Raw genomic sequence first — 20985 nt, 5'->3', positions numbered from 1 at the left:
AAGTGGAAAAAATGTCCTTATAAGTTGAGTAATAAAATTCTTCATAAGAAATGGATAAACATCATTTGATCATTTTACACAGTTTTACCCAAAGATTTATTTTCCATTAATCGGATTGACTTATGTGGCCTAAATTTTATTTTAATTTCATTTTGCGAATATTTGTATCAAGTTAAACCTCATCAAACCTCCACAGGTCTGACTGTTGCCTGTTAATTAAGATACAGTTTACATTCATCTATGTTGCCACCTAGTTGTGCTGTGTCATTCTCTTTAAGTGCACAATTATATACTGTGATAAAAACTATGGAAGTCATTAAAAACTTCTTTATTATAAGAAGATTAACAGTCGAACTGAAAGCTTTAACAGATGGGTCATGTTTCTCGACTTGGTCAGTGGCATTTTATTAATTTTCTTTTAATTACAAGTATAATTTCTTGCTCTTAACTGGGTTTATATTTCATTTTTAAGACAATTTTGTACAAATGTATTGTCACATGCCTGAAGGAGTCATGTTTTGTACTCCCCAGCTGCAGTTTTCTGTTGCACATGAATCTGCTACACCAGGGTTACTCAAGTTACTTTGCCTGGGTCCACTTTTGCAAAAGGACAGGAGGCCAAGAGCAAGAGCCAGTCACAGCAACCACAGGTGTACGCAGGGGCGTTTCTAGAGTTTGAGGACATTCAGGGTTGAGCCAGTGTCTCTGTCCAACCTGGTCTCCGATGCCACCAAATACCTATGTTTGGTTTGTGGCTTGTCAACGTAAGACACTGTCACACAGAGGCACCATTTAGCGGTGGTATATGAGACAACCCAGGTTGCGGCATTTGTTGATGCTAGAGGAAACTAAATTAGTATAAAGAGCAAGAAAGTTCCAAATGGGCAGGCGGGTCATTAAGGTGGATGGGTCAAACAAATTCTGGACTTTCACCTAGGAGCCAACTGTTTGTCTCCAGTGTGAAACCAAAAGTCAATTGAGATGTTTCAATAACAATGTGGTGTGCTAGGATGTTGAGCATGCTGACGTATATCACTTGACGTTATATTACACTAGTGACAAGTGTTCTTATTTTAAGCCAAACTACGATTCCTTTTTTAAAAACCTAGCCATGTGCTCTTGTTGCCCAAATCGAGTTCTTTTTACCTATGTTCTAAGTTTATTTTGAGAAAGACTATTTTAACTAGTAGAAACTATATTTTCTGTTAAAACTGAAGTGATTTTTTTGTTTTTGTTTTTTGTAAAGAAACAATAGATGTAATGACCGTAAATTGACATGCTGTCCCTGAACATCCAAAACTGATGCAGGAGGGGGACCTAGTGCTTCATATTCGATAGGCCATTGGCCAAGTATTAATATTTTATGAGTTGGGAGTGAGAATGCATTGTCTCTGTCTGGGGATCTGGGCAGTCATCCCCCAGCACTTTTATGATAAACAAATTAGAATTTGATACTTTTTATGCACTCACTGAAGTACAAAAAAAAAATCTCAGTTTCTTTTCATTATGAATTAGAAAATGGCTGGGAGGCCACTTGGCCCCTAATGGCGGGCTAGGTTATTTCTGCTCTGTGATGTAAATGTTGAATGCAGAGAAAAAGGAACGCTTACAGAAACTGAAACTGTTAAATGACTTGTGAAACTGTGTCTGCAGCTTCACTTTGTAACAGGACACACCTAAAGCTGAAAACAGTTTCATTTGATGGAGAAGGTGGTGGAGTGTTTAAACTGTGACCTCTAAAGCATTAGCACTGGAGCTCATCACTTCCTCTTTGTGATGTGCCGCACTGGGGAGTCAATTCAGTAAGACTTTGACCTTTATTGAGTTCTTTTTTATCTAGACAATCAGCGTGTGGGAGGAAAAACTTCCCAGATCGGCTCTTTTACTTGATCTGAAGCAGCTCTCCAGCATTAAGCTGCCAGGCCTTTTCACTGAATCACCCATTAAACAGTTAATATGTCACCAACAGTAACAAAACCAAAGACTGTGAATTTTGTTTGTCAAGATAGTTCCTGTCTGTGAGAGCTTCCTCTCTGACAATAAAAGCAGACGGAAGTCAGAGAAACCTTTGCACGCACATATATTTGTGTACAATATTAGCATCGGCCAAGCAGCAGCTTTTTTATTATCTTTAAAAACCCACAAACATTATTTATGTAGCAGTTACATTGAACAGACAGTTTGTTAAGAGAGAAGAGTTCTATATGGTGGTTTTGCTGTGTCCATCCATCCATCCATTTTCATCCACTTATCTGGGGCCAGGCCGTGGGGCAGCAGGCCAAGAAAAGCACCCAAGTTCCTCTCTCCAGCAACGCTTTCCAGCTCCTCCTGGGGGACCCCAAGGCGTTCCCAGGCCAGAAGAGATATGTAATCCGTCCAACATGTTCTGGGTCTACCCGAGGCCTCCTACCAGTGGGACGTGCCTGGAACACCTCTAATGTGAGGCACCCAGGAGGCATCCTGATCAGATGCCCGAACCACCTCAACTGACGCCTTTCGACACGAAGGAGCAGCGGCTCTACTCCGAGCTCCCTCCGGATGTCCGAGCTCCTCACCCTATCTCTAAGGCTGAGCCCAGCCACCACACGGAGGAAAATCATTTCGGCTGCTTGTGTTGCTGTGTTGCATATCATATTGTTATGGAACCTGACTGACTAATCAGGATGCAGCAGTAGCTTAAAGGTTAGAGCCCTACCCTCATTTCCACTGCTGAGGTGCCCTTGAACATAAAAAAGTACAGGGTGGGTGGCCTCAGTGAAAAGCTTTTTGATGAAATAAAGGTTTTAGGAAGTCCACACAATCACAAAATCTCCCACAATGAATACAAAGTACAGCAAAGTAAGGATTCAATAGCATTAAACTGCACAGGTGTCCATGGTGATGTGTGCATTTCTACATCTGTCAGACAATTAAAAAAGGTGTATTTGCAGCACAGGGGGTGAGATCAATCATTTCTCTTTATATATGTGTACTTCCCGCACTGTCATAAACTTGTGGCACTGGAGTAAAGCTGGACAGCTTGTAAACATTAAGTTACCTGATCTTATTGAACCTAACCTCTCATGTGGCCTCCCACCTCAGTCACTGATACTACAAATGTAACGTTATACAACAGCTGAAGAGGGCAGGACTGAAGCCTCTCATTTCATCTGAGCTGGCTCCTCTGATAGATCGCAATGTTCACTTGAACCTGTTTCATACTGTACACCTGTGAGTTTATGGTGCACTTATGAATGTGGGCTACATTCCTTTGGAATCCAAACAGACTGTCACATTAGAGATGACTGTTTACCTTCTATCTAACCATACAAAGGACCATTGGATCATTTGTTACCCACAGTTTATAGCCTATATGACAATGTATTTTTCTTATTTGGTGACAGTATGTAGTGCTCTTTTAAAATGTTACACAGCTACTCAGCTAGAGGTGAGTTTTGCCTCCGCCCACAGACAGGTGTAGTCAGCTGTGTGAGATCTGCTGTGTCATTTTATCGCGGAGCTGCCAGACAAGGTGAGTTACCTTTGCTGTGTGTGGAATTTAGAAATCTCTTTGTTTTATTTAGAAAACTAGTATCATTTTTAAGTATTTGAGTGTTTAAACTACAAATGTAAGATGCATTAATTAACCCAAATTAAAGTGGGTCTGCTTTCTTAAACAGTTAAAGATTATTACAAGTAAAACTGAGGAAAGTAGTGACAATATCCTGTCTAAGCTACATTTTGTATTGTAAATTGTCTTTAAAAAGATGAATGGGGGAAGATTATGGGGGGNCAATATCCTGTCTAAGCTACATTTTGTATTGTAAATTGTCTTTAAAAAGATGAATGGGGGGGGGGTCTCTTTATGTAAAAGTTCAACTGTTAAGTTATAATTATTCACCATAGTCACATCAGCCTAAATGCAGAAATCTTTGTCTACTGACTGCTCATATATGTGGTTTGTATTTTCTGTATATACTGTACATGTTCAAGTATCTTATTTTTGGGTTTACCAAGTTGTATATGACACACTTGCAGGTCTCTATCCTCTGTGAATTCCCCAACAGACCCAACAGAGGATTAAATGAGCTGCGTCCCAGGACGATGGATTGGAGTCAGTCGACACAAGCACAGCGTGATGCTTTCATCTGGTTCACAGAGTCCCAACTCCGGCTCGTGATCAGGAACGGTGTCGTCCCAGAGTGGTTTCATGGGATCATCTCCAGGAAGTAAGTTGTCGAAGTCTATCGTGGTCCGCCATCTCCTCCGCAGGGAGGAATGTGGAGAGCCATGTTTTAAAAATCCTACACGATAAAGGTAGCAGTGTTGTGTTACAGCGTGCAGTGACTGTAAACACAGTCTAATAAGGGAGAATATGTTGAGAAAGATATTGCATCTCCAACAACGTTTTAGGAAGTAATCAAAGGTTTTCAGGAAGCTTCTAACCCCAAAATAATCCTGTGCTATATCCTACTTAGGCTCCATTTTTTCCAAAATAGAAGAGAAAAACTACACCACTGCATCATTTATCTCCAGGTTTACAATATTAAATATGAGGACAAAACATTGGTTATTATACAAGTTTACTTATGATGCACTTTAGTCACAGATTTGTCAGTGACGCAGCCTCTCGAGCACAGACTTTACCCTGGTAATATTTAAACAGATTTCTGCTTCAAATAAATTCTTTGCTTCCTCCACTCCCAGTGTACACATCCACAACTTTGCATAACGGATGATATATGTGCATTACTATTAGGCATGGTGTACTCCATCAGTTTACTTTACTGACCTGACTACAATGCCCTGTATTTATCAGACCATTCTTTTATTAATGGAAAGTTCATGCATGGGAAGAACATTTTATTATGTGTTGAAAGCTGCAAACTGATCCCGGCTCTTGTTCACATGCGATGCCACCCCATCCCATAAAACTGCCAGATCATTTACAGATTACAGTGCATGTATGAAAGGACTTTTTTGTTCTGTGCGTGCTCACTATTTGTGCAGGATGGCAGAGGAACTGCTGATGTCCAAGCCCCCTGGCTACTTCCTCATCCGAATCAGTGAGAGCAGGATTGGCTACACTCTCTCATACCGGTGAGTGTTTGCATTTTAAAGGAGCTTTATTGTACAGTTCACACCCACACACTCGGTCCAAGAGTCCAAAGACCTGCTCTCTTTACTCCTCTTGACATATTTTTTGCTTTCTGTCCCCTTTGCCCTCAGTGCTGAGGACCGCTGCAGACATTTCATGATCGATGCGTTGGAGGACGGCCAGTATATCATAGTAGGGGAGGACAGGCGTCACCGGGTTCTGCAGGATCTGGTGGACTTTCACCGTAGGAATCCCATCATGCCTTTCAGTGAGGTGCTGACTGTTGCGTGTGGGCAGGTGAGGGAATGTTTTATTATCATACCTGCAAACAGGTGCCTTGACTTAACGGTTCTTCCATACATCATAGATTTGTTGGTTATTGTATTGACAGTGTAAATGTAACTGTGCAAATTTGAGTAGAGCACCAGGCCTACGTGAATGTATTCAGTTAAACCTGATTCATCTTTACAACCCAAAACCACAATATTTGTTTATGTGCCTGCCACCTGTGCACCATGCAAACAAGAACACAATCATAATTTCCTCTGTTTCTCTTTCTGTCTGTGTTTCACCCCACTGAAGGCCTCAGGTGGCAAGACCGACTACGCAGAGCTGCTGTTTCCCCAAAGACATCTGAATCCCAACACAAGCTGGCTACCGAACGTCCCCCTGCATCCCAGCATAAGTCACCCACCATCACAGGAAGATATCCCACCTGCCCTTCCTTATCGGCCAAATAACTTGAGGAACTCTGCACTCCCGTCTGCAAACAGACTTTACCCTAGTTTGGAGGAGGAATTTCCACACATCACCATCCCTCTCCCTGCCACGGTAATGATGATCTTCGTAGATTGTCTTAGATGTTGTCTAGTGCTAACCCTAACCCTTAAAATAAAGGATATCTAAATGTTGCCTGCGATCAACGTGAGACTCAAGACATTTCAAAGGTGTTAGTCGAATCACCCTCCCGTTCATAACAAGATGTTGGTGATGGGGTCCTATATGAACACATGATTTTCTCCCAACTTTGAACAGTTTAGTTGTTTCCCATGAGAGATTTCCATGTGCCCATTTTTGGGCACTAATCTGAAACAAGCAAACCATAAATCCAATTTGGATGTCAGTTGTGGGGGCTTATTCCTTACATTGCCAGGTCACTGTCATCTGATCGTAACACACCCACGCAGCCCTGATGAAGCAGATTGATTTTTGACTGTTAACATGTTGTCATGGTTACTTAATTGTTTTAGCGATAAACTTAAAGCTGGGCATATCGATGTTTGGTCATGGACCTTTCAAGTCCAGTTGTTGACAAGTTCTGCCTTTTACATGCATCGTCTTCTTTCAAAATACACTTCCGTTTTCGTACCCTTTACATACAGCCTCTTTTAGAATAAACGCACTACATCGTTACAGCAATGCAATTGCCGTTTTTTTTCCTCCAACTACTAACACACGTGATTGGGTTCAGGATAAAAGGAACAGGGTTTGGCTTTATGATCTTGCGGGACACGAACACCGCTCTCCCAGGTGAAGGTTGGTGTTTGTTGGACCCATCCTCCACCACTCCCGCCCACCCTACTCCTATTTCGCCGCCTTGACTGTCGGTCTCGTCCCGCCACGTTTCCCCCTGATGCTGCCGAGCACAGTTAAACTATAACGGCGACCGGCTGGGTATAATGCTGACGTTAAAGGATGGCTTTTTTTGTCAGTGTTTGACGCCACAAGTCAGTGCCCAAGTGCCGGATTTCGACGACTTTGAAGTGTCTCTGTTTATCAGACCGCAAATGAGACAAGAATTAGTGAGCTAGCCACCCCACGGTCCCTCTGCCTCGTTCCCCGCCACTGTGGACTACTTCCCCGGAAGATGACTGTAGCAGCTTGAATTTGGCCAGCATAAATTCTCCAGTACCGGGTGTCACGTCGGGCTGGTGTCCAGCGGCAGCGCTAGATTTGACCTATTAGCTGATTTGCCGGGTAGTCAGGGCTGTTTGGTGCCCTGGATCTGACTGGATTCAGGTTGCTGCGGCCACTGACTGGGGGTCTGTCTCAACAGCTGCCATCAGCTCTCCTCCTGGTGATGTGGTCTGTAGTGGTGGGGAGTGAGGCAGAGGATACACTGTGATTCGAGGCTCTAGCTGATGTTAGCTACATAAACATGAACTTGAAGCCGCAGCTATGAGGCTTTGGCTCCAGTTAGCAGAAGCCTAAATTATTAGCAACATTTACTCTCTGAGTCTGTCTTCCTTTTTTGGGTCGCTTTGCAGTGTAGGCAGATGTAACAAATGCTGGAATAGCAACTCATCTGCAGGAGTATCCACCACTGAATAAGGCCAAAGGGACATGCTCGCACATCTGCATTTGTAGAACAGCCAATAGGAACCTCGTCTCCCTGAAATGACCCGTGATTGACCAAAGTCTCTTTTTTCTAAGCCTCAAAACAGAGCCAAGACAAGCTGCAATTGAATTACAATATGCTCACAGTTTATTACGGGATTTTTGCCCAGTGGCACCAAAATTAAATTCCGCAACCCAGCTTTAAGATTTGAAACCACATTTTCAGAGGCTTAACATTAAAATGTAAATGTTTTTTAAAACAAATTTCTCTGCTGTATGTTTCATGTTCATCTCCAGCCTTTGCCAAAACCGAGACATTTGGCCATCAATCTTCCATCCAACCAGCCTCCTGAGGTCCCTGCTCGGACCCCTTTACCTCCACTGAAGCAGAACCAGGCTTGTATGAGGACAGTCTCTGCACCTGAGAGCGCCGCCACACCCTCACCCTCACCCTCACCCACAACCACTGAGCACCCACTCAGCGCCAACCTCCAGCCTGCAAAGAACCAGGAATGCAAGCTGTCAGTCGTCTCCAACCTGAAGAACTTCAAGAAGAAATTCCAAAAGAAGAACAACACGCCGCAGGAGGTGACTGAGAATGAGTACCACGAGATCGCAATGGAGCACACCTTCAGTGCTCCACCATTTACCTACACTTGCGCTGTGATTGAAGGAGGAGGGTTACCTCAGGAGTATCTGCCACCTCCACCTTTTGCTCCAGGCCACTGACACATGACTGCTCCCTTAGAAAAATAATGCATAGATGGATTCAACCCCATGTGGGTGGAGGACAGAAGCAAGAAAAAGGAGCAATAGCCTGCACACTGAAGTTGAACTCTTACAAATAATGCATCATTTCAACCTTCAAGAAGTGTGGAGTAAAAGCTATATAATAGGTTAAACTGCTGTTTGTACGTGACTGTGATTACTGCCACTTTTGAGCGCTTTATCTTTTATTTATTTGCTGGTTTATTCAACGGAGACACTACAGATAAATATTGTTACATGAGGAGTAATGCAACAAATGTATTTAACATACCCATTTCCCTAATGCTAATTACAAGCCTCTTCTTTGGCTTTTAAATTCCGGTGAATTGTTTATATATGCCTCTCTGTCGCTGTTATGTTTTAAAAAATGTATGAAAGGGCAGCAGGAGGAAGTTGATGCAAAAGGACTGCTTTGAATACAGGTCTGGTGCAGATCTATTATCAGCAACATGACAGGGAAGCTGGAAAATGCAGACACAGGTCAAACTTGTTTTACAGGAACATACAGGTGGGTCAAATTCACTTTTACATAGTGTCTATACGTGGAATTCAAGGTATTTACCCAGAGACATTTCATTTTTACTGCCAGTGACTGTCAGACCCTTGTTTTTAATGTGATTATGAAGCATCTAGACCATGTGATCTGAATATGTTACACTTATTTTTACTACTATGTCTACGCAAAGCATCTTATTTTGTTACGTGATGGAGTAAATAAATGACCTTTAATAAATGCTATATTTGTATTTGTTTCCAAGGCTGTTACAGCTGTTCCACAAGCTTTTGTTTCATGGCACATAATTAATATTATTCTACTGTCTGATGATTAAACAAGAATGTGATTTTGACCATGACCAATCGGGACACACCGGTTTGTTCACCCATACTGGAAATGAACATAATTTCTGTTTCTGCTCTGAGCACTCCTGTCTGTCCCCTCCTCTCCCTCCCACGCTTCACTTCTCACTCTGATCTTTGCATGTTATGGCTCCTGTGCTGGCCTGGTTACTCAGTGGTGGGTGCATGTCGTGCTGGTGTAATCACCTGGGTTTTAATTCCAATGAACATGTATGACATGCCAGTCCCTTTCTATCCTCAGACTATTATGTCTTATTTTACTGTAAATGTTATTAGTAAGTGTTTAAAAACGTGCATTAAAAAGCGTTAATGCATGTTATAACTTGCTTGTCATTTTGCAATGATTTGATCAACTGTGTAGTCATTCAGTTACTTTTGATATTGTTGACCATGTAATTGGTTGTTAACTGTTTGGATTATGTAGTCAAAACAGTTCAGAGCTCTTCATACCAAACTAATAGAAAACATTTGTCTCATTATAGACTACCATCTAGTGGCCAGTAAACCACATCAGATGCTCAGAGAGCAGAGTGGTGGCCTTCAGTTCCTTTATGTTAAAACCACAATGTAAAAGCGTGCAATTTCAAGTCTGCTTTTAATTTTTCACTAAAGCCAATGCAGATATATTTTCATAATCTGATCAAAAAAAGGAAGTGGAGCTGAAACTTTAATGTTTGCTTCTGAATGTGGTGAAATGTAAGTATAAGTCGAAGTATATAAAGTTTATAAAAGTATATAGATATCCTTGTTTGACATTGGGACTTTATTATCATCTTGTTTGAGGACACTGGGACTTAATTATTGTTTGCAATGTTTAATTTTTTATATTTATCGGGTCCTACTGATCCCAAATAGCTAAGAGAAATTAAAATGCATGCCAAACAAAAGTTCGGGTCTCAGGAGGATATAAAAGTATATAAATGGACTTAAGTAGGGCAGGCAACAAGCACCTCAAATTGCACTGAAGTACAGTAAATGTCTCTAGTTATTTTCCACTGTTGTGCACTGCAGTGTCCTACATAAGACAAATTTCCTCTGACATTTTAGTTTAATAGTCTAATAGAAGTAGTCCACTTGCTGCCAGGAATAAAACAAATACATAACTATATAATTTATTTAATTACATGTATTATGTCCTGGCAGAAAATATCTATGATTATCTACCATGTTTGATAAATAAAATCAAAATCACGAGTTACTAACTCAATATTATATAGCTATGTTGTAATACGAATGTTTTTTTAAAGGTCTTGTGTGTAGGATTTAGTGGCATCTTGCAAATGACATTACAGATTGCAACCAACTCAAACTTCTCCTATTTGCCAAGCATATGGAGAACTATGGAGGCCTAAGCAAAAGCGCACATGGCCATACCTAAAGCCAGTGTTTGGTTTGTCCATTCCGGCCGTGGAAGAGAACCCACTCCATATGCCATATGTAGATATCAACTTTCAGGTTATTTTCAGATGATTATATTATACCCTAAGATACACTTACTAAATCATCCTGAGACTTTTGATTGGTTAATTTCTCCTAGCTATTTGGGATCAATAGGACCCAATAAGTATAAATAACTAAACATTGCGAACAATAATTAAGTCCGAACGTCTTCAAACGAGTACTTCTTAATTAACAATGTCTTAGCTTGTTCCTGTTGCTAAAATTGGTCAAATGTGTTGCCATATCAAACTACAAACATTATCAGTCATAAATAAACGAGTTTCAACCATAAAATGTGATCAGGTTTTGGACATATGCAGCCGATCCCGACACAGACCGACTCGGCTGCGATCTTGTTTTTACATGGATTTATGTATTGTGCTCTTACTACCACTAGATAGCACAAAAAAGGTGTCCACAAAGGAGGACAACAGGACTAAGGGTCTGTCCCAATACTCAAACTTTCCCTCAAAATTGGCCCACGCCCTTGTTTTTGCGTGTTCCCACGAAGGGCTAGGGTGTCCTAAACTTTAGGGAAGTGCTTTTCAGCCTTTAAAACCCCCACTTAATTTGAAGGGCCGTGCGATGCACACTTACGAACTCATCTGAGGGGAAGATTGAATTTCCCAGGATGCATTGCAAAACTGGAAAATTAAAAAAAAAAAAAAAAAATCAACATACCTGAAACAATTCGACCAGGAGAAGACAGCGGCGAAGGCGTCTTCTATTTGCTGTGTTTCTTCTCTGTTGATTTGTTAAACGAAGAAGGATGAAGACAGCCAACGAAATAGGGAATACAACCTCTGGAGCCAGCATTTTGGAAATGAGTGCAAGAAGCCTATGTTGATGACAGGACATAGGTGAACACGTCTGTTACGCTAATTTGCATGAAGTGGCGTCCCAATTCATAGGTAAAATTCCCTACCCCTCAACACTACCCCTTCGTCGTTGAGGGGAATCTATCTGGCGAGTGCACTTGAAACCAAGGGGTAAGGTTAAGGGAAGAGAATTGGGATTAATTTAAAGGAGCTATATGTAAGAAATCTAAAGCAANGCAAGCAGTGTTAGCAGTGTCCCGGTACATAGCATTAGCAGCCGGCTCCTCATGAGCTGTATCCCGGCAGCAGCGTTAGCAGCAGAGAAGCCGGACTTGCTCGAACGGTCCGCTGGAAAACCGAAGATCAAGGACGCGGCGACGCGGCCCTGCCACGGCAGCCGCCCGTGGGCAAACAAATCAATCTCCAGCGTGCCGCTGTCCAGCAACCTCGAATCTGCAGGGGAGGGGGGGCGGAGATGACTCGTGGCAGTATTTTAAATTTGAGTGCAGTAACCATTTTGGCCACATTCTTACATACAGCGCCTTTAAGTAGAATAAAGTAGAAGGTCAAGTTAACCCAAAATGGGATGTCCTCATATGAGGACACAGGGTCTCAGGATATTACATTCCATTTCTGCTGATATATTCCCCAAAATCCTACATGCCAGACCTTTGATTTATTTTTTTTCTTATTATTTTTTTAAGTTATTTAACAATTTGGTTGTTTGTGTTTCTTGTCTTGGTGGCAATTGGTTTCCATACAAACTAGATTTGTAATTCGGGAAACTGCTTGCAGCTACATAGCTGTTCAATTAACAATGTTTAGGCCTATTTAAAGCTGGCAACATCCAGAGTGTGACATGTGATTTATTTATTTATTTGTTGGGGTCGGGGAGATAAATTTTAATAATATTGTATCAATAACTGGTTAATAGTGTAAAATTAGTTACTTACTCTCTTGATGCTCATATTACTGCAGATAGTAGACTGTTTTTGTCTCATAAAGTCCAGAGGGGCTTTAAGACTTTAGCAGTGTGATCATATCTGTCAGTGTATTTTGTAAAGTAGATGGACGGACTATGCGGGGTCACACAGGAGGTCACTATTTGGCAGCTCCTTTTAAGGCAAACACCCAGCCTTGTCTCGGGACACAGAGGGGTACCAACAATCCCTTGGAGAGTTTGATTTGCAGCGCATATCTTCACAGAATCAACGAGGGCGATGACCAACCGTTAAACACCGCCCTCCCTGGCTACTCCGTGCTACAAAACGCGCTGACCTGGCAGGATTGGGGGGCGAAGTGACGTAATCTGGGAAGCAGTTGGTTTCCAGCCAGGGATCAGCCTGCCGTTACTTATGTAGTCATCTTGGAAGTTGTCCCGCTGTCGAGACCTTTAATTTCTGTGACTTCAACAACAACAACAACAACAGTTGAGCAACGTTCTACGTCTTTTTTAGGTTAAACATCGCAGAGAGAAAATGTCTTTCGTCCCGGGACAGCCGGTGACTGCTGTTGTGGTAAGTTCGGGAGTGGGGCTGGGTCCATTCAACGTTAACGTTACTCTATTGTTCGGCTTCTGGTCCGACGTTAACGCAAAACCGCATCAGGACCTAACTCTGAATTAACTCATGTTAGCTAGGCTTAACGCGCTCACTAACGCTAGCTGGCTTTATAACTGTAACATTACTTTATTTGTCTAGTTAGCTGAAGTGCTACACAACAAAGCTAGCCGTCATCTCCGTGGTCAAACTAGCCGTTAAATTAGAGTGCACCCGTATTCTGACCTTTACGGTAAATGCATTGCAAGCGAGTGGACAGTGTTACAGACTTGATCCTGACAGCTTTCACACTTTCCAAAGAAAAGTATCGCAGTGATAAAGTTTTACTTGAAATAGAGGCTTAGAAATCTTAACGCTAGCAGGCATTATGCAATACATTTTATCAGATTGCGTCGGCTTTGTCTCGACAGGTCACTTCTCTTACAGATGGGCGTTAACGTCGGTGTGATTCAGTCTTCCTGGTTGATTTACGTTAAGTGCAAACAAACTACATGAAGTGCAGGTTTTTGCGGTGCTTTCAAGTGATGAACGAATACTCACAACTAGAAATAGATCTTTATGATAATTCAGCCAAATAAGTCGTAAATATGACAGGGATAGCAGGAATCTTTCTAGGTCAGAGTTGTTAAAATGTCATGTGAGGGGTGGGGAGCGGGTAAGAGTTCAGGAAGCATGCAGGTAGCTTTTTACTCTTTGTGTGTCTTGGTGTGGCACCCAAATTATTATAACAGGGACTTTGAAGTTTGTATTTTATGGGTGTTTAAACTTTATAGCCACGTTGGCAAGAACTTGGATAAACAAAAATGGATGCAGCACTTTCTGAAAGTTTGGTAAAACTGAGTCAGTCTTTATAAATTTTAGTGATTTTAGAACCGGCCGCCAAAGGGTCCAATCCGGCCCACTAGATGGCAAGAGGTGCCTGGTTTCAGGAGCAAGTCAAACAATCTGTTGCCTACTTCATGATTCTGCTTCAGATGCTTTCCCACCCTGACCAGAATACAGCTCTCTGATATAACAATGAATACTTACTGTGGTCATGTTTAAAGATATTGAATATTGTGCAAAATATTGTCAATCAGCAGCTTTAGCTCAAGAGAATCTGTATCAGAAATGTGTAGATACATGCACATGTAATGACAGTGAGAAGTAGACTGGCTGAATGTGGAAAAACTGAGACATACTGTTATTTTTCTTAAAACATCTCAGGCTGTTTGTCTGTTTTATTATAGCCCTATTAATGCTGTACTTAAAGGCTGTAGGCATTTTAACAGTGGCCCCTCTCAGTCCTCTTGTTTCTTTTATACAAGTAGCACCCTATCTATATTCTGATGATTTGTTTGGGTGAGAGAATGATACAGCGTCCACCAGTCAGGCTGATAAACCTATTTTTACCAGGAGAGAGAAATGTGTTGTAGTGCCGGCAAGTCCCGACTGACTCAGTATTAACAAAGTTCCAGACTTCCTCTAACTTCATTGTATCAGCCACACCACTCAGTGAATGTCTGGTTATTCATCACCACGCACACAGGCAGCCTTTGTGCTGAGGAGTGCTGTGAGGAGTGCTACTGTCAGACTCATCCATCCATCTGGTTTGTAAACCTGCAGCTGCTTGTCAGTGTCAAGGGCAGGGCTGCGCTAATAAAGTCTCTGTACCAGTGTGGACTTAAGTCACTGGGGAACAGCCTCCGAAACATGAAATATGAATGAGCGTGCATGCACATGTTAAATTAACACAAAAAGTTAAGTTAATTTTACAGTTCTGGTTTAAGAGAGTTACCCAGAGTCACACTTCCCTGAAAAACATGTTATTTTTGTGCTTTTGAGACAAATAATTTGAGTTTGGGAGTGTTGGTTTTATGCCACTGTTTTCCTGATCAGCAACTTCAGTATAAGATGTTATAAACTAATATTAAATGCGTTTTGTGTGTCGGGGTTTTTGAATTAACTGAGTAATGCCTGATGAAGATGGATCTGATTTTCTTTTGTGTGTGTGTGTTCTCAAACAGCAACGAATTGAGATCAACAAATTGCGGCAGGGGGATAATTTGATCCTGGGCTTCAGCATCGGAGGAGGGATAGACCAGGACCCTGGACAGAACCCCTTCTCTGAGGACAAGACTGACAAAGTAAGTCTATATTTGTGTGTGCACATCAGCTGTTTACCTACTATAACTGCATGTAGTACATGGTACAACCAGGGCTGTACCATCAACAAAATTACTATTTCTGTAGCTATCGAGACATAGCTAAAAGTGTAATTCTCAATGATTTTCGATTTGCTATCCATAGTTGGGGAATCAAAAATGCAATAGTGCCATCTGTAAAAATAGTAACACAGATGATAAGTAGTGAAATGCTGCCCAGTCCTACAGACAACATGAAGTACAGATAATAATGAGACAGCAGTCGAGGTGACTCCATGATGTGACTCTTCAGGTTTTTCCCAGGGTTTCAGGGGAACTCAAAGCTACCAATCGATTTATAGCATAGCAACATAGCTCCCTACCTGACTTTTCCCCTGTTCCTTATCACGTCTCTGTCCTGTTGAAGCACAGTGGTGCTAGAGCAGCACTCTAGTGAGCTCTAAATGAGCGACATGTCTGAACACATTACCTGTAGCCTCAGGTGGGAACAAACCAGACTCCTATAGCTGATGTCATGGAAAGGAATACACAAAAGGCCCATTTCCACTGAAGAAGTTCCTGGTATTATTTGGGGGGCAGGAACTACTACAGGAACGTCCTCTTGCTCGGCCCTCTCAACCGCCGTGTCTCCACTGAGAGAGCGGAGTACGAGGAAGGTTCCTGTAAAGTTACGGGCTCTGGATGTTACGTAATCGTTGTGCGACCATTTTGACCGGGGCGATGTAGGGACGCCCTTAGCTGATAGCGGTGTCTGTAATAACTCACTAAATGGCCCGTGAAAAAAAAATTTTTTTTTCCAGCAGATGTCTTAGTTACAACATGATTGAGATAACTGGAGTAGTTTCATGTCGTATCCGACAACGGGAGGCTTTTAACAGATGACATCCTGATGTTTGCTTTGCTGCTAGTGTTAGCTGTCCCTGTCAGCTGATGCTTTCTAGACATCGTGACTTCCCATAACTGAATAAATANCACGCACCAACGGCCCCGGCCCCGTAAAATTACTCCGAAGTTCCTGCGGTGGAAACGGGCCTAAAGATGTGTCGTACCTGCTGACTATACTGTATGTGCAGTGTGAGCTTTATACAGTGAGAGAGAAATGTACCACAGATACCGTGTAAGAGAGGAATAATAACTCTAGATATCAGCCTCTACCTTTTGACCTTTTAAGCTTTCCTTTAGATATTCCTGATGTGTTTATGAGCATTATTGAAATGCTCCTACAGAGCTGTGCGGATGCCCTTATCTCATCTATACTGCTTAACAGGTATACTTAAAGGAACAATAGGCTTCTGTCTTGTTTTCTTTAACTCCCAGTGCTGATAACTAAATATTAGTATAAATCAATCAATCAGTCACTTTATTTATATAGCATTTTCTTACAAACAGAATGCAACACAGAGTGCTTCACACAATAAAAACAAGGCAGGATAAAAACTCAAAATAGAAAACAATTTTTAATCAGTCAGGAAATAAGTAAATAAGTAAGTAACTAAATAGAAGAATGTGCCAGCTAGAAAAACAGATTAATAAAATAAATAAATAGATAAATACACAATATTGATAAATACAAAAAAGACATTAAGTTCAATTAAAAGCCAGGGTGAAAAGGTAGGTCTTGAGTTTGCTTTTAAAAACATAAACACTCTCTGTGGCCCTCAGGTCTTCAGGCAGGCAAAAAAGCAAATCTGATAAGTAGGTAGGACCATTAACAAATTTATAAACCAATAAAAGGATCTTAAAATCAATCCTGAGGCACACAAGAAGCCAATGCAGAGACTTTGAAACTGTTGTAATTTAGTTGATCAATTGTCTAAGTCACGCCTCAAGCAAAAAAGCCAACAAAAATTTTGGTTCCAGTTTTTCAAATGTGAGTATTTGCTGCTTTTCTCTTTTTATTTTATTATTGTATATTGAAGAAAAAAACTGTACAAATTGATAAATCAAGGACTCGAAGTAATGGTTAGTTGCACTCCTAGTTCTGGAGTTATTGTAGGTTTATGTGCTGGATATTAGAAGCCACTTGTAAAACTTGGATCATAAATCAGCATTAGACTCATGTTTTTTACATGTTTAACATGTTTTAATGGCATCTTGTCATTGTCATGTTTTGCTTCTTTGTAATTAAATGTGTTTTAGGGCTGCACTTGACTAAGAATTTTCCTAGTCGAGCAATAGTCGTCATTCAGGGCCATTAGTCAACTAGTCACCTGCATGTTTATTTTATTAATTTAAGTATTGAATTATATATTTTGGGCAGGGCAACACAAATCTTTTCCAGATGCTGTTCATAAGTGTGTAGGCCTATCGTCTGTGGGACAGATGTAAAGCTCTGGGTAGCCCTGCACTAACATGATCAACTTTTCCGTATTTATCAGACTGAATACTTACAGAAGAAGGGAAAGATATCTGTTGGCTGTGATTGGTTTGTAACATGACTCCTGTCTGACTGCTGAGCGTGGCCTCTTCCTGTGTTTGTCATTTCAAATTAAATTCCCACATGGTCCAGTCATAGGTTTTGATTTATTCTGACAAGGTGCAGTGCCTAATAGAGTTTCCCTTTTTTTTCTTCCTGCAACTAATGACCAATGAAATCTTGCTGACTAATGACCTTTCTGGTCGACTAACGTTTGGTCGACCATTAGGCGGCAGCCCTAATATGTTTGTGATAGTTAGACGTTACATAAAAAAAGGATTGAAATAAAGAACACTTAATAAAAATAAAACAATGTGTTACTTTCCCAGTGTTGATAATATTAAGGATTTCCCCAGACACATATTCAGGTGGTTCTGGCAATTAACTTAGCCCAGTTATGCTACCAGTTGAGTTCAATAGAATTAATAAAGAGATATACTATTAACAGTGAAAGAAAAATAATCCAATAGGTCATGATTCGACCAGTCAGACTGTATAATAGCACAGTTTCTTTTATGTGTTGTTTATTTTTGTTGAATGTTTTATATTTTTGAGATGCCATTTCCTGTATTAGTTAGAGGTTTTCAGATTGTCTGTATCTCACACAGCTATGCTCATATGAAATAATAAATGTGTTTGTGTTGTCCGAAGGGCATCTATGTGACCAGGATAACACCCAAAGGACCAGCAGATGCGGCAGGCCTGAGGATGGGAGACAAAATAATGCAGGTGAGCAGTGAAACCGAGCTTCGGTGACGATCCACAAGATGGCAACATGTGTACACTACAGAGTCAGATCGGAGCTGTGCATCAGGAGCGGTGCTCACCTTGTTCCACTGTTAATCAACTTGAATTAGAGAAAATGGCCACAGCTTCTCTGACACAAATCCCTTCTCTTCTTCCAAGGTGAACGGCTGGGACATGACCATGGTGACCCACGACCAGGCCCGTAAAACACTAACAAAGAAGAAAGAGGATGTGGTGCGGCTACTGGTAACCAGAAAGTCGTTGGAGGATGCCGTCAAACACTCAAAGGGCAGTTACCCCAGACAGAGTTGTAATGACACTACTTACAGCCACAAAGTAATGCAGTAGCCAAGGACCCGACACTACTATATGCTGACACCCCCACAAATTCAGATGATGGTGTGACCATGGCCTTATGTTAATGCAAAAATATCACACATAGGTGACGTATGAGTCTGAGTCTGCAGCTCAGTCTGGACAGTCACTGGACAATGAGAGGGTGATCTTTCTTTCCACGCACACTCAAACTCATCTCATATTATCGGCTTTATTTTCTCTTTATCTTTGTAGCATATTCTTCTGAGATGAACCTGGTGAAACTGATTTTCAGTAATGAGTCTTTAGATCCACTTTTGGCTTCTGAACTTTTCTCATAAAGAGAAGTGCTCCAGAACTCGCGTGAGCACATGATTTTTGCCCATGTTTAAAATGTTGCTGTATGAGAAGTATTGCTTAGGTTAAAACAGATGAACAGTTGTGCAGATAATCATAATTGTTACTAAAGTTACTGTTCGCTTGTTTTGATTTTTGAACGGCAGCGAGTTGAATTTAGTTTTTTGAAGACCTTTCGTAAAGCAATACTTCCATATCTTTCTACTACACATCAGTTTTAAAGGTCCAGTGTGTAGAATTTAGAGGGATGTATCGGCAGAAATGAAATATAATAAAATAAGCATATTTTCTTAGTATGTAATCGCCTGAAAATAACAATTTTTGTGTTTTCGTAGAATGAGCAGTTTATATCTACATTGGGAGTGTCCTCGACCACAATGTTAGCCATGTTGCAACACCATGTTTCTACAGTAGCCCAGAACGGACAAACACTGGCTCTAGAAACTGCTGTATTCAGTGTTTAAACCTTTTTAAATCACCAGGTCCATTTGTTTTGGCAAGAAGAAGACCTCTGTGGATAATTCGGCTTGCGGTAAAAACCTCCTGAACGTTAGCAGCCGTCTGCGACATGCCGGACAGCATTGACGAAACACTGATTTGTATTGTGAGACTTCTTTATTCTGTTTTTACCGGTTTAATAACCTGGTTAGTTTGTTTCGGAGAGGAAGAGACCTCTGTGGATAATTTGTCTCCCAGTTAAAGCCTCCTGAACAATGAACACCGAACAAATTCTAACTGGGAGCAGTTTCAGCTGGTTGCAATCTGCAGTCGTCACTGCGAGATAACACTAAATCCTTCTACATCTTACACACTAGTTATTTCAGTCCATTTTAGCAGTGTGTTCTTGATTCATCCCCACTTTGGAGATATTTGCCAAATATCCACAATCCAAGCTTGATACGAGTTTTTTGGGAGCAATCATAGTCTTTGATCCTTTTGTCTACAGCTGACCAAAGTTGGTCTTGATGGTTTGGATACATCAAGAATGTTCATTGGTGTTCATTGTATCATTAATGATCAGCGTTTCAATGTTTTGCTTTCATTCCCGTCAAGATGCAGCATCCAAAGCCAAAGTAAAGCCAAGGCGCTGTAAAGTGATCAAAACAGCAGTGTTTGTAGTCATTTTCTTTTTTATAATGGTACAGTCCACTGTAAAAAGTCTGTACAACAAAGCATATACCTGAATGCACAATGTTTTCATGCATACTCATGTCTTTACACCAGTTAATCTTTGTGTTTTATTTATCTTACTTTTTGTTGATATCCATCACGTGTGGGAAAGTAACATCTTCTCTCTTTCTGCGTCTGCTAAAGTAACAAGCAGGTTCAAAATTTTGTGTCATACAAACAACACTCCACTAGCTGGACCTACATTTGGAAAACACCTATTATTTTTCAATATTTTCTCTATTAAATCACCGTCTATCGGGTTCAGCAAGTGAAAGTTGATCATTTGTTATTTTGATAGAAGTAAACCCACTAGTTTCACACTGGAGTCAGCCACATCCAGAAAACTGTCTCAAGCTGTATATTGTTGTTTATTGTCAATGACCAAAAGTCCAAGTTGAAACTATAAACCTGAACCAAGCAGGAGTGAATGTTGTTTTACGTGCACAGCAGCCTTAAATGAACACTTAGTACCACTACATTTAATGATACCTATTTGTTTCTGTTTCCTGCAACACAACAATGATTTACTGCCTCTGATACATTACGTGCTGCAATAAAATCGCAGATGACTGATCTAATACTAATCATAAACAATGTTTTGGCTTGGATTTCTTACAGTACTGAAAAAAAAGAATAATACAATACTAATCTTATGTCCTTGAGTGATCTCTTTTTTTGTTATGCTAGTGGTTTATACAATAATATATTTTGTATGTGTTTAATACAACCATTTGATTTGTTTGATATTAATAACCTTATCTAATAATCAAGTGTGTGAAATGAAAGTTTTTATTCCAAAATGAAATCCCCCTCCAAAAAGCTGGTATAATGCAATAGTAAGTCAACATTATGCTGATGAGACTTAATTTTAAAGGTGCAGTCTGCATAAAAGATTCTTCATAATGTGTCCTGACGAGTTGAAATATTAAATTGGTGGAGTCAGTTTAACACTTTTGCAATAAACCATTTTGGAATGAAA

General features: G+C 40.8%; 2 protein-coding genes across 4 annotated transcripts; both read left to right on the top strand.

Annotated features, from left to right (window-relative positions):
- Positions 1-3479: 3479 nt before the first annotated feature.
- On the top strand, positions 3480-8917 carry hsh2d (hematopoietic SH2 domain containing). Of its 3 annotated transcripts, none has more exons than XM_050054639.1 (6): positions 3480-3511; positions 4018-4208; positions 4990-5079; positions 5209-5374; positions 5660-5908; positions 7712-8917. In XM_050054639.1, the coding sequence occupies exons 2-6, from the start codon at positions 4084-4086 to the stop codon at positions 8141-8143; spliced, it is 1062 nt and encodes a 353-aa protein (XP_049910596.1). In that variant the 5' UTR covers positions 3480-3511; positions 4018-4083; the 3' UTR covers positions 8144-8917. The 3 variants fall into 3 exon arrangements, with proteins under 3 accessions (XP_049910596.1, XP_049910598.1, XP_049910595.1); XM_050054641.1 differs by having other exon boundaries at positions 3501-3511; positions 4047-4208; XM_050054638.1 differs by lacking the exon at positions 3480-3511 and having other exon boundaries at positions 3884-4208.
- Positions 8918-12591: 3674 nt separating this feature from the next.
- Positions 12592-20985, top strand: tax1bp3 (Tax1 (human T-cell leukemia virus type I) binding protein 3). The gene is made up of 4 exons (XM_050054648.1): positions 12592-12815; positions 14864-14983; positions 18069-18146; positions 18324-20985. The coding sequence occupies exons 1-4, from the start codon at positions 12777-12779 to the stop codon at positions 18510-18512; spliced, it is 426 nt and encodes a 141-aa protein (XP_049910605.1). The 5' UTR covers positions 12592-12776; the 3' UTR covers positions 18513-20985.

This window comes from Epinephelus moara, chromosome 10, assembly GCF_006386435.1.
Source record: "Epinephelus moara isolate mb chromosome 10, YSFRI_EMoa_1.0, whole genome shotgun sequence".
Lineage (NCBI taxonomy): Eukaryota > Metazoa > Chordata > Actinopteri > Perciformes > Serranidae > Epinephelus > Epinephelus moara.
This window is presented reverse-complemented; position numbering and strand designations above follow the sequence as displayed.